Source organism: Hemiscyllium ocellatum, chromosome 10, assembly GCF_020745735.1.
Source record: "Hemiscyllium ocellatum isolate sHemOce1 chromosome 10, sHemOce1.pat.X.cur, whole genome shotgun sequence".
Lineage (NCBI taxonomy): Eukaryota > Metazoa > Chordata > Chondrichthyes > Orectolobiformes > Hemiscylliidae > Hemiscyllium > Hemiscyllium ocellatum.
This window is the reverse complement of record NC_083410.1, coordinates 79,324,666-79,339,504: the sequence shown is the minus strand read 5'-3', so window position 1 is coordinate 79,339,504 and position 14,839 is coordinate 79,324,666. Positions and strand designations below refer to the sequence as shown.

Here is a 14,839-nt window from a genome sequence, read left to right as displayed (position 1 = left end):
ATTAGTCACAGAAGGCTATCCTACAGCTGCAACAGGTAATTAAGAAAGCAAATGGAATTTTGTCTTTCGTTGCTAAAGGGATTGAGTTTAAAAGCAAGGAGGTTATGTTGCAGCTGTATCAAGTGCAGGTTTGGTCTCCTGACTTCAGAAAAGATGTACTGGCACTAGAGAGGGGGGGAAAGGAGGATGTAGTTGATGCAAGAGTTGAGGGGGTTGGCTTATGAGGAGAGACTAACTAGACTTGGATTATATTCATTAGAATTTAGAAGAATAAGGGAGTTCTTATAGAAACATATAACATTATGAAGGGAATATATAAGATAGAAGTATAGAGGATGTTTTTACTGGCAGGTGAGACTAAGACAAGAGGGCATAACCTCAAAATTAGGAGATGCAGATTTAGGACTGAATTTAGAAGGAACGTCTTCACCCAGGGGGTTGTGAATCTGTGGAATTCTCTACCCAGTGAAGTAGTTGAGGCTTCCTCACTGAAAGTTTTTAAAGCTAAGATAGATAATTATTTGAACAGTAACAGAATTAAGAGTTATGATGAATGGGCGGGTAAGTGGAGCTGAGGCCACAACAACATCAGGCATGATCTTACTGAATGAGGGAGCAGGCTTGAAGGGCCAGATGATCTACTCCTGCTCCTATTTCTAATGTCCTTACATTTTTATGTTCTTTTGAGATAATGACAGAACAATCCTATTTTGGTGGTGCCAGAAAAGGGATAACATGCTTGTTTTTCTTTGGGAAGGTAAACCTGGCCTGTTTTAATGAGTCATCAAAAGATGATTTTTCTGATAATGCAGCACTCCATCAGTACCTCAGCTAAGCATCAGTCTGGATTGTGTGCTCAAATTTCAAGCTTGTGTCTCAACGATGAGATTGTTACCACTGAGTCAAGGCAGATACCTTAAATCTTATTCCATATATCGAATTCCATAGCAAACCTTGATACCTTGAAACTTGATCACAAGGTTATGTTGTGCAGGGAGAAAAATGCCATGACGTCTAAATATCATTGGAACTTCACCAACCTATTAAAATGAAGCTTCTACTTACATTCGACCCACATTGGAGGGCATCATGGCTGAGTGATCAGCACTGCCAAATCATAGCACCAGGTATGATTCCAACCTCGGGTGACTGTCTGTGTGGAGCTTGCACATGCTCTCCTTGGCTATGTGGGTTTTCTTCAGGCCTCCGCCCACAGTCCAATGATGTGCAGGTTAGGTGCATCAGTCATAGTAAGTTGCCCATAATGTGCAGACTAGATGGATTAGCCATGGGAAATGCAGGGTTATGTGTCAGGATGGAATGCTTTTCAGAGGGACAACGTGGACTTGATGGGCCAAATGGCCTGCTTCCACACTGTATGGACAGTTTACTGCCTCAAGTTGATTCATAATAAATGGCAAATCAATTCTCCAACACATTTTTCCTGACAAGCTTTATGCACTTAATTAATGCTTGGTAATTATGCGTGACTCATTGGAATGTCTATTCTTGTGTGGTGAAGGGACTAACAATGCATAACAACTCAAAACATAAATTGACAAATTAGAGCATGCAACACCTAAAACAGAATTCTGATACTTGAGTTACAGAAATTAGGATGATATTCCTGCAGATATAATCATCTTAAACTAAAGTTGTCAGTGCATTCCAAGTTCATTAGCCCTTTTAAAAGAAGATTATACTGAAACCACATCTGAGTAGGTTTTCAATCAGACAATATTTTACTCGTAACACTGTGTAGTCATATCAAAATTGTTTGTTATGGTTATGTAATTTAAAAAATAATTTTAGAAGATGCAACTTGAGCATTACTAGCTGACTTTTAAGATGGTTAAATTATGAGATGAAAACAGAAAATGCAGGAGAAACTCAGCAGATCCAGCAACATCTGCAGAGAAAAAGTTAATTTTTCAAATCAAGAATTACTACTCTTTGGAACTGAAGAGAGATCAAAATATGATGGGCTTCATTATTTTTACATAGGTGGGAATGGCAAGTGGAAGAGAAGTGAGGATCAGGGCAAAGTTAAGAGGAGAGGAAGATTTAGAGATTAAAGGTGTGCTGAAAGAAAAGGCAAAGGGAGTGGCAATGGTTATAGAGAAAATACAAAGTACATATCCAGAGTAGATATTAATTGCAGAATAGGGGGAGGCTAGAGTGCCCTATTATTTTAAACATGTACCTCAATGCATATTCATCACATGCACATTTTTCAAGGGCTTCCTCTTTGTCTGATGGAGACCATCTCCTCGAAGTATTTCTCATTCATTTCCATTTTGTTGGTCTTCCTGAATCCACAGCCTTGCACAGTACAGTATTGCTGCATATCTGAGAACAAAGCTGCAAGTACACTAAGTACTATTTCTTCCTATCTTCATTACGGTGCCTTCTATGAATATTTGTTTGGAGTAATATTATTAACTAGGGTTCTACCAAGTTAATTGAGTGCACCAGCTCATTCATATCTTTAGGGGGGTGAAAAACACACCTCTAATTAGAAATTGCATTTTTTAAGCATTACATCAACTGACATTTTCAAGCTTTGAAACATGAATTGTCTCTGTCCGTTCTTCAGTTAATTTGTGACTGCAATAGGATTTACTGTGAAAGCAAACAAAACAATGGCTAACCAGATCAAATAAAAAGTCACTGTACATGACGGGACACTAGAAGGTAAAACATGATGCACATAGATATCACCACATTCCGAATAAAGATTAATGAAGCTTTCAACTCACCACTGACGTTGTAGTCCTTGTGGATGTGGTACTGGCTGGAGTTATAGTGATGCTGCTGGTCATTTTGTTGGTTGAGTTTTTAGGAGCAGTGCAGTTACGAGGGGAACGGAGAACTGTTCCCATTGTCACCTCCTTGTTCTCACACCCACCAGCAACAGACAGAGGCCGAACAGTTATCAGAGGGCTGGTGTCTTCGGTGTAGCTGCTGCCGGGCCTTTTAAATTGACTGCCCAGGTGGATGTGAATCCTATTGTCCTCAGTCGTTATGATGTTGGTGTTTGGGCTGTATCTTCGAGTTGGTGCTGGCACCGTCTGTTTCTCTGGGGACACTTTGAAAACTGCCCGTCCCATGGCTGGTTCCTGGGCTTGATCTGGAGGGACTGAAGACTCGGGGGCTGCCGAAGTAGAAACTGTCATGATCTGAATGGGGGAAGCAGGTGTGTCTGGACAAGTAGTTGTGTCCAGAAAGGCTGCCTTGCCTCTTGCTGGGGGAGAGGTAGCCCTGGAGAAAGTGGTGATTGTAACAGGAGATGCTGCACGCTCTGGTGAGAAGGAGCTGTCTGAGGCTTTGCCTTTGGATGAGGCAACAGTGGGAGCAGGCAGGATGGTGATGCGCGGCTTCTGCTGGCCCAGGGTGGGGATGACTGTGGTGCTGGAGAAGAAGTCCTCAGCCGACGGGCTGGTGATCTCTAGAGTGGCAGTGCTGTTACCGTGGTCAGGGGTCACTCGAATGTGCAGTGGCTGGCCTTGCCTCTGGGCCACGATCACCTCCCTGGGGCTTGCACTGGCCTGCGTGGCTCTCTCAGTGCTGTTCTCCTTCTTCTTCATCCAGGGGATCCATGATCTCCTTAGGTTTAACTCATTGGCAGCTGGTGGATAGCGCTCCAGCACGGAGGGCCGCTCCATGGGCTTCTTCTGCCTGAGGTTGCTCATCAGGTGGTTTTCTTCTTGGACGGACTTTCGGATAAAAACTGCAGCATTGTCTTCTTCCCCAAGTCCATTGGGTAGACTTTCGGTCTGGACGGCTGTGGATGTGACTGGGACATCGACCATCCTTCTGCCATTGAGGCAGGGCCTCAGGGCCCGGCTGTAGCGTTTGGATAGCTCCAGCTCCTTTGCCAAGCTGACCACCTCCTGGCCCATGTCTTTGTTTTTACTTTCCTCTTGTTGGAATTTCTTCCGGAGGATGGAGTAATCAGCCTGCAGTTGGGAGAGTTGGTCCTCCTTGTTCATCAGCTCATGAATCTTCTCCTTGAGTGCTTGAACCTCTGCCTCCTCGAGTCGAAGCCGATTGCGAGCCTCGGCCTCCAGGGTCAAGGCTTCTCCTTTCTCCTTGCCCCTGGTCATCTGCTTTTTTATTTCTTCCAGCTGATGGGTCAGGAGGTTTGCTTTGTCCTGCTCAGTCTTGAATTTCTGCTCTAGCTGATCGTATTCATCCTCAGTCTTCATCAGATCACCTTCCACCACCTCCAGCTGCTTCAATCGAGATTTCAACCGCTCGATTTCCAACGTTAGCTCTTTTATTTTATTATTGTCAAGTCCAGTGTCTTCTGGAAGTCTGTCCAGTTCTTTCTTGGCCTTATTTCGGAGGGTGTCACTTTCAGTTTCTTCTACACGGTCAAGCCTCTTCTTCAATAGGCCAACTCTAAAGCTCAGCTCATTCGATTTTTGTTCTTCATCTTTGAGCTTTACCTTCAATTCATTTCTTTCGTTGAGCAGGGCAGACACTTTCTCTTCCATCTCCGATTTCAATTTGAGAAGCTTCTTGCTCTCTTCAATCAGCTTCTCTGTTATCTCTGTTGTTTTATTTTGTTCCTGCATCAACTTGCTATTAAGATCACTCACTTTCTGTTCTTCCTGATGCAACTTTTCTGCCACACCTCTCCTCTCATCTACTAACATCACAGTAAAAGACTTCAGCTTTGTCAAGTCATCTTTCAAGAGGAATTCACTTTTTTCCAATCTGGCCTCTGATGTTTCAAGTTCTTTCACTCTGGCTTTCACCAATTCCAACTCGTTGACCAAGTCTTTGGCCAGATTCCTTTCTTTATCTAAGCTAACATGTAGCTGTGAACATTCAAATTTGCTTTTGTTAAAGGCACCTTCCAATTTTTCTAGATCAATCATTCTCTTCTGTAGTTTTTCCACTTCCATTTTCAGCTCCTTACTGTGGAGCTCCTCCTTTTCCAATTTCCTTTTTAATTCCCTGCCCTGATCTTCTGCCTTAGTTATTTCTTCATCTTTTCCCTCCATCTCTAGTACCCGCTTTCTCAGGTTTTCAACCTCAGCCATCAGACTGGAGTTTCCACACTCTCCATGGCTAATTTTAACCTGCAATTCCTGAAGTTCCTCCTTGGCCTTCTGTAGGCTCTTGTTGGCTTCCTCCAGCTCTTCAAGTCGGCGGTTTAAACTGGACAGCTTTTGTCGTAACTGGTGGTTTTGAGATTCCTGGGTGGCTAGTTTGGCCATCATCTCATCATGCTCCTGCAAAGACTTGGCAGACTTATGTCCAAGTTCTGCCTCAAGCCGGATTACTCTCTGACTTTCCTCCCTAGCTCTTTCATCAAGACTTCGGAATTTCTCTTCCTCCTCTTGGAGTTTCTGGCCCAATTCCTGCAACTTCTGTGCTTGCTGGCCGAGCTGTTCAATGTGAATCTGTCGTTCATCCACTAGCATCAGTGCAAATGATTTCAACTTGCCCAGCTCCTCTCGCACTTTGCTCAATCGCTTGTTGTTCTCCTTTTCCTTCCGTGCCTGGTAGGATTTTTCCTGTTCAAGCAATTTCTTCAACCTAGGAATAAGAGAAGTTGCATGAGAATGGAATTAAAAACTATCAGAAACTGAAATTTATCATGCCTCGGGAGTCATCGTAGTTGATTATTTAAAAACAACCCTTTTAAGGACCGTCTTGAATGGCTATTGCAATGGAATGTTGAAGAGCAATTAGCAGTTAGATATGTGGCAATCAGAAGCTGTGATGGTTAATTTAGACTTTCATGACAATTGGCTAATTGCTATGTTTGAACTACAACTTATAATTTTAAATCACAACAAGGGAGGGTTTTTATGGCACAGCGGCAGTGTCCCTAACTCTGTACTGGAAGGACTGTGTTCAGGTCCTATTTGCCCCAGACATGTACCATAATCTATCTGAATATGTTAAGTAATCACATCACAACAATACCCAAAGATAAACCTGTGAGAATTGAAGATCTACATCAGAGAAAGGAATAGAAGGATGCTGTTAGATGAGGAAGGATGAAGAGGAAGCAAGCGCTAAAGCAGGAACACTAATTACACAGAAATGAGTTGTTTTAGTGCTGGACCTTGAATGCACCTCTTTCACCAAGCTTTGGGACACCAATCTTTACATTCTTGATATTAAATATTCATTTGGTTAAGCTCCTGTCAAGTATTTTAAAAACATTTTACTATATTAAAGGCAGAATAAAATATAAGATTTTGCTGGGAAAATGAGATGGCAATGCAGACAGTTTGAGAAAGTAGTAACAAATAACTATTGCCTATGTGACCTAGAAGTACCTCTATCTAGCTTAGGAGAAAGTGAGAACTGCAGATGCTGGAGGTCAGAGCTTAAAAATGTGTTGCTGGAAAAGCGCAGCAGATCAGGCAACATCAAAGGAGCAGGAGAATCGACGTTTCTGAAGAATTATAAATTGGCTTTATAATACACTAGATAGCTGGGCTGGATTATCAGAGAGGATCATCAGTCAATGATAACGGTGGATGTACCTAGCATTTTCTGAAATAAACACCTGTTTTGATTTCATAATAGATTCAGGCATGTCATAATAGAAAATTTTGATTTGCTGAACAGGGAGCTAGCAGTGTTAATTCAATTGTTTAATCTTGGCTAAGCTATATAGAGCTTAAAATGTGTTGCTGGAAAAGCGCAGCAGGTCAGGCAGCATCAAAGGAGCAGGAGAATTGACATTTTGGGCATAAGCCCTTCTTCAGGAATTCCTAGTGTATTATAAAGCCAGTTTTATAATAAGACAAAATATTTTTTAATGAGCATCTGAAACCAAAAAATAATTTTTAAAATGACTTTAAAGCTGAATATTTACATTAATAAAAACACAAACTACTGGAGAAAGTCAATGGGTCTGGGACCATCTTAGAAGAGACAAACACGGTTAACTTTTAGTCCAATGGCTCTTCTTCGGAACTTGGCATAACCTTACCTAGCACTTTACAAAGCTGTCAGAATGGAGCCAGGCTTCTGGACGTATCCCTTGTGAGATATTGTATTCTAGTTCTTTTTACAAACTCACTCATCAGCATGTTTGTGTTTACTAATACTAAGTTTCCATTTGTTCATTCATAACTCTTTTACTAACTTACTCAGCAGTGCACTACGTTTACTATGTCATGTTTTTCTATAACCTCTGCCATCGGGGAAAAGGTACAGAACCTGAACACAGTTTCTACCTTACTGTTGTTAGAATACTGAATGGACTCTCAAACTCTTAACATGCGCCTGTACCTGTGTTTTTGTTTTTGCTGCTGTTTACCTTTTATTTACTTATCTATGCTAACTCTGTGATCTGCCTGTTTTGCTCGTAAGACAAAGCTTTTCACTGTGCCTTGGTATATGTGACAATAAATTCAATTTATAAAACTGTGTTTTTGCAGTACATTTTACTATTACAGGATAGACTAAATTAAAACATCCCTTCAAACCCATTACTGCTTCTTTACACCTTCAATCCTTATTGGCTCCATGTTGCAAAAGAAGTGTTTAGACCAGCTTCTCTATCAAAGGCTACTCATGAATAAGTGTTAATATTATAACCTGTTCAGGACAATGCCACCCCCATTACCAGGTCTCCATGACTCATCCAAAATTACAGAAAGATTATAATATTAATCAGTCCTTAGCAACCATCTCTCAGGACCTGAATTGATTGCAGAAAATCAAATAGTTTCCTCAACCAGTACGTACCTGTTAAATAGGGTCGCTACGCCCTTTAAGAAACACATGATCAAAACAGCGCTTCCGTGAAACTGCATGAATGAATATCAAGACTGGTAATAGGAAATAAAGTATCATGACCCAGCTGCAGTAGATCAGTTTAATATTCTCTATACTTTTATTTAGTACACATATAATTCCCAACTTATTTAGATCATATAGATCTAGTATTTTTTACTAACATCACTAACTTAAAAGACAAAAGGACAACATCTCTTAATTATGCAAGCGACCAAACAGGCACTCTAATCCCACTCTAGTAACAGCAGCATTTAGCAAATGTTTAAATCACTCCAGCTTCCCCAGGGCAGATGTCATGCAAACTTTTGTGTATAATAGATACAATTAGGCAACACCATAGTGCTAAAACATTAATATATGTAAAAACTGTGTGTAAAGAGGCTACTGTATGAACTGTACTTCGGATTCCATAGCCGTCATAAACTGCGCTACAGTGGATGCTAAATGAAGAGGCTATTTTTTGCCACTCACTGATTTCAGTCATTATTTGAACACAATCCAACACCCTCAAAAAACAATAAGCTCACTGTGAGCAGCCACTTCCTGAATTATTCAAATACATTCAGGCATAATCTAATTATTTTGGTGGGCCTGTTATGGTCTCCCAAACCTCTGGGCCAGAATGTCTGATTTCACATCCCACCACAGGATATATTAACCGCAGAAATGTGTCATAACATGCCCAACAGGTGGATAAAAAAGACCAAGCCTTTCGACTCAATAACATTGGTTATGCTCCACGACTGGGATGAGGGCCCACCTGACCATTTGAATCTGATCACATTTTACAATGGACCTAGGAATGTATTTGATCTGACCGTGGTTGGTGACTGGCTAGTTGTTGGAGTATGGTCATGTGATGTGTGTTTAAAGGTACTGCTTTTTCCAAGGTCTCTCATTGAATGGATAACAGCAAGAAAAGATTCTCTTTGCTATCTGTGGCAGAGTAACCAACCAGCCTGTATTCCCCAGGACAATCATGTGCCTCAGGCCTTTGTTCCAGTTTGGTTCTTGCCATGATGTTGTTTAAATCGTAATTTCATTTAATTTGTGCTTAAAGAGTATATTTCTATGCACTCTTCCTGTCACCTGCTGTAATAACTTCAGCAGCACCAACCCCACAATAGGAGCAGCATGATGGCTCAGTGGTTAGCATTGCTGCCTCACAGCACCAGGGACCCGGGTTCAATCCCAGCCTCGAGCAACTGTCTGCGTGGAGTTTGCACATTCTCCCCATGTATGTATGGGTTTCCTCCAGGTGCTCCAGTTTACTCCCACAATCCAAAGATGTATAGGTTAGCTGAATTGGTCATGCTAAATTGCCTATAGTGTTCAGGGATGTGCAGGTTAGGGGAATGGGTCCGGGTGGGATACTCTTTGGAATTTTGGTGTGGACTTATTAGGCTAAAATGGCCTGTTTCCTCATTGTAGGGATTCTCTTCTATTCTAATCCTCTATTCCCACTCATACAGCTCTGTTAGTACCAATGCCAGTTCAGGAAACTGACAAGTTTCATGTTGCTACAGACATTACTCCAGGATGGCATCTTGCCTCTGTGGTGCTGGGGTCAAGGATGTCACATTTTTCTGGGGAGAGTGATCTGCCAAAGCCAATGTTCAATGTTGGTATCAACAAAAAGTTAGGCAGGGGTATGTGGTCCTGCAGTCAGAATTGAGAGAGCCAGGGAGAAAATTAGCAAATAGGACTTCAACCATAATCCAGGTTTCTCCTAGTAGCACTTGCAAATAAGTATAGCAATAGAATGGTAAAACAGACAAATAAGAATCATAGAGTTGTACAGCAATCAAACAGATTCTTCCATCCAACTTGTCCACGCTGATCAGACATCCTACATTTATTGTAGTCCCATTTCCCAACATTTGTCACATATTCTTCTAAATCTTTCCTATTCATCTACCCATCCAGGTGCTTTTGAAATGTTGTAATTGTACCATCTCCTCCACTTTTTCTGTCAGCTCATTCCATACATGCATCACCCTCTATATGAAAAAGGTGCTTCTTAGGTCCCTTTTTAATCTTTCCTTCACACCTTAAATCTATGCCTTTGGTTTTGGATTCCCCCAAACTCAGGGAAAAGACTTTGGCTATTCACCCTCTCCATGCCCCTTGTGATTTATAAACCTTTACAAGGTCACCCCTTAGCCTCCAACACTCCAGGTAAAATAGCCCCAGCCTATTCAGTCTCTCCCTCTAGCTCAAATCCTTGAATCTTGGCAACATCCTCATAAAACTTTTCTGAACTATTTCAAGTTTCACAACATCCTTCCTGTAGCAGGTAGACCAGAATTGTATGTAGTATTTCAAAAGTGGCCTAACCAATATTCTATCAAGCTGCATCATAACCTCCCAATTCCAATACTCAATGCATGTCTAGAAAGATAGTGCAGGCGGACTTCAAATTCCTCGGACAAAGTCCTTAGATATCTGAAGTGCAAAGGGGCTTGGGAGTCCCAGTTCAGGCTTCTGTTAAGGTAAACTTGCAGGTTGAATTGGTAGTTAGGAAGGCAAACACAATGTCATGATTCATCATGAGAGGACAAGAATAGAAAAGCAAGGATGTTCTTTTGGAAGGAGTAACAGGAATACTAGACTAATGATAAGATTCCTGGTAGTGTAGATGAGCAGAGAGATCTGGTGTCCAGGTACAGAGATCCCTAAAAGTTGCCACCCAGGTTGATAAGGTTGCTAAGAAGGCATATGGTGTGTTAGCTTTCATTGGTAGAGGGATTGAGTTTCAGAACCATGAGATCATGCTACAGCTGTACAAAACTCTGGGTGTGGCCACATTTGGAGTACTGCATACAGTTCTGGTCACCACATTATAGGAAGAATGTGGAAGCTTTGGAAAGGATTCAGAGGAGATTTAGTAGGAAGTTGCCTGGTATAGAGGGAAGGTCTTACAAGGAAAGGCTGAGGGACTTGAGGCTGTTTTTATTAGAGAGAAGAAGGTTGAGAGGTGACTTAACTAAGACGTACAAGATAATCAGAGGTTTATATAGGTTGGCCAGTAAGAGCCTTTTACCTTGGATGTTGATGGCTAGCACCAAGGGGACATAGCTTTAAATTGAGTGGTGATATATATAGGATAGATATCAGAGGTAGTTTCTTTACTCAGAATAACAGTAGTAGACTCACCAACTTTAAGGGCATTTAAATGGTCATTGAATAGGCATATGGATGAGAATGGAATAGTGTAGGTTAGGTAGGCTTCAGATTGGTTTCACAGGTCAGCGTAACATTGAGGGCTGAAAGATCTGTACTACACTGTAATGTTCTACGTACTTCTGAGGCTTTTAAAAGCTCTGGTCAGACCACATTTCGAATATCGTGAGCAATTGTGGGCCCCGTACCTTAGGAAGGATGTACTGACCCTGGAGTGGGTCTGGAGGAGGTTCACAAGAATGATTCCAGGAATGAAAGGCTTAACATATGAGGAACTTTGAGGACTCTGGGATTATATTTGATGGAGTTTAGAAGGACGACGGGAGTTCTAATTGAAACTTACAGAATACTGAATGGCCTGCACAGAGTGGATGTAGGGAAGATGTTTCCATTGGCAGAAGAGACTAGGACCCGGGAGCACAGCCTTAGAGTAAAGGGAAGAGCCTTTAAAATGGAGATAGGGAGAAAGTTCTTCAGCCAAAGAGTGGTGAATCTGTGGAATTCATTGCCTCAGAAGGCTGTGGAGGCCAGGTCATTGAGTAAATTTAAAACAGAGATAGATAGGTTATTGATTGTCAAAGGGATCAAAGCTTATGCTATGACTCTATGACTCTGTTACGGGGAGAAAGTGGGAGAATGGCATTGAAAAGAAACGGATCAGCAATGACTGAATGACACAGCAGATTCGATGGACCTAATGGCTTAATTTTTACTTAGTGTCTTATGAGCTTATGATCACTGGAAATGGCGCCAGGAAAATGGAACCTGTACAAGCCAAATAGAACTGGAACTGATTTTCTTGTAAGTTGTGTTGTTTATGCTGTTGAGGAGGCTTGAAACTAAATCTGCAAGGGTGTGCTATCCAGGAGAGAATATTAGAGAATAATGCCAGTGTGCATAGAATATTAGGACAACCAGCACTAGAAGAGAAAATAGTAAATTAATAGGTGGAGTTGGGGTGATGGAGAAATTTGAGATGGAGACATTCTAAATTACTGTTTTACAACTGGTACTGAATGCATGACATACAGTAAAGACAACTGCTGAGTTACAGGTGCAGAGTGCCACATGGAGTTATGATGTGGTGACATCAGAGAGTTGGCTGAAGGACGGGAAGTACTGAGTGCTAAGTATTCTCGACTACCAGGTGTTCAAGAAAAATAGGAAAGAAAGCAAAAGAGGAGGGATGGTGGTCTTAGTAAAGGAGACTATTGCTGTACTGGAAAAAGAAGATACCTCGAGTGTTCAAGGACAAATTTGATTTGTCTGGTGCGAAGGAACAAGAAGAATGGATTTAAGTTGCTTGATGTAGTCTATAGGCCATCAACATATAGGAAGGATATAGAGGAACAAATGTGCAGGAAAATTAGAGGTGCAGTCATTATAGACTAGTAATAATGGGGGACTTCAGTTGCTGATTATTTACAGGGAAAGTGATAATGTTAAGAGCAGAGAAGGGCAAGCATTCTTAGACTGTGTTCAGGAGAATTTTGTATTGCAGTATGTGTGTAGTTCACCAAGAAAAGATGCACTGCAAGGTCTGGTAAACAGGGAGAAATTGTTCCTGCTCAAAAAAAGGGCCAAGAATAGAGCAGAGAATTCAGTGATTTGCGAAATAAGTAGATGAGATATCAGAAAAAACAACTCTTTCACATAGTAAGTGGTTCAGATTTGGAAGGCACTGACTGGAAACGTGGTGGAGGCATGTTCATTTGAGGCATTACAGAAGCAATTGGATGATCATTTAAATAGAAATAATGTGCAGGGCTACAGGGAAGGGGCAAGGCAATAGAACTATGTTGTGATGCTCATTCTGAAAACCAATGGAGACATAATGGGCCGAATGACCTTCTTCTGCACTGTAATAATTCTGTGATACTGAATTCTGTAATTCCATGATTAGCTGTAAATGTACTCCATAACAGTTGGAATATGTGCACAATGTTGAACGTTCCTGTTATGTTGTTTTGCGCATATTATGTGGTAGCGTTTTGTGCTACAAAGGTAGATTGCTGATCAGTCATGCAATCTCAACTTGCTCTAAAACATTAATTTCACATTTCACTGTGATTTCTGAAAGTGGTTAATGCATTCACCCATTTTTCTTGCTGAACAGCAGTCCTTTCCCATCCTTGTATTTAGATCTGCAAGGGTACAAATTAATGATGTGGAGTTTCCAGTTGGGTACAAACAGCATTAGGGTGCACTTTGTTTGAAATCATAACAATTTGCTAAAGTTAAAGATCAAATTTCTGCCTAAATTGATGTTTGTAAAATATCATGAAAGTATCCATGATCCAGTGCAATCAAGCAGCGTAATAGAATATCATTATTTATCTTGGCAATTAAAAAGTCCTTGATAAGTGGTAGCAAGATACAGTTTTATTAACATTGGGTAAAATAGATGTATTAAAAATAAAAACATTTTTTAAATGAAGTATCTAGTATACACCATTGAATCATGGAATCCCTACCTTGGAGAAGCAGGCTATTCGTCCCATTAAGTTCACTCTGACCCTCAGAAGAGCATCCCATTCAGACTCACTCCTTCCTGTAACCCTTCATTTCCCAGGCCTAATCCTAGCACAACAAATCCATCAAACTGCATATCTTTGGACTGTGGGAGGAAGCCGGAGCATCTGGAGGAAACCCATGCAGACACAGGAAGAACTTGCAAATTCAAAATAGATGGTACCCGAGACTGGGATCAAACCCGAGTCCCTGTGAGGCAGCAGTGCTAACCACTGAGCTTCTGTGCCACCCACAATTGTAAGTAAACTGATTTTAAATAAAAACTACTTTTCCAAAAAAAACTACAGCATATTTTATTAGTTACATTAGTCTACATCAAACAGTTTCTTATTAAAGTAAATATTTTAAATAAACATTATAAAAACTTACCAATTAGTGGATTTATGTTCACATATTTAGTTTAATTTGAAAAGCCTCCCTGAACAGTCACATTGAAGAGAAATTTACCAGATCATTAATTTGATCTGATGACGAAGTCCCCTTCAATACAATGGTACTTGAACCAGTGTTAAAGACATTACATGCAGTTAAAATTTAGCAGTATTGTATGCTGTTTTGGCTGACTTCATGTGAAAGGTGCAGGTGAGACCAGTACAAATGAGTAGAAACCCTAGACCCAGATCACACTGTTCAGACTAATTAAGTCCTGTCAGAATTCATTCAGAATGAAAGTAAAATATTGCAACAGCTCGCAATCAAGCAAATAAAAGGGAAGTGCTGGAAATACTCAGCTGATCTGGCAGCTGTTGTGTTATGTCTCACAATCAGTGTACCACAAAAAGATAAGCTCATGATATCATACAATCATAGCACACAATCTGTGGGTATAAGAGTCTTTTGTGTCATTTTAACTTGAATCATCTGGAGCATGATGTGGAGGTGCCAGTGCTAAACTGGGGTAGACAAAGTTAAAAATCACACAACACCAGGTTATAGTCCAACAGGTTTATTTGGAAGTACTACCTTTTTTGGTGCTGCTCCTTAATCAGGAAACATGACGCACTGATGGAGGCTCTTTGTAATCCAGTAAATTAATGTGAGCCCAGACACTGATGTGCTTGTTCGTTAATATTTATACATGTTACTGAGTTGCAATAAATCTCAGCTGGATTCTATCTTTACATTTCAATGGTATTACCATCACTCAGTCCCCACTATCAACATCCTGGACGTTCTATTGACCAAAAATGAATCTAGATGAATGACATAAATGCAGTGGCCAGAAGACCAGGTCAGAGGTTTGGAATCCTGCAGAAAGTAACTCGCCAAAGCCTGTCCATCCACAAGGCTAAAGTCTAGAATATGATTGAATACTCCCTAGTTGTCTTGATCAGTACTGCTTCAATAA

General features: G+C 40.9%; 1 protein-coding gene across 1 annotated transcript in view; it reads right to left on the bottom strand.

Moving 5' to 3' along the window:
* The window catches only part of LOC132819472 (filamin-A-interacting protein 1-like), a 237,659-nt gene that overhangs the window by 36,222 nt on the left and 186,598 nt on the right, over nucleotides 1-14,839 (bottom strand). The window contains exon 5 of the mRNA XM_060830998.1: nucleotides 2,760-5,550. Coding sequence (XP_060686981.1) covers nucleotides 2,760-5,550 — 2,791 coding nt within the window. The remainder of the gene's footprint in view (nucleotides 1-2,759; nucleotides 5,551-14,839) is intronic.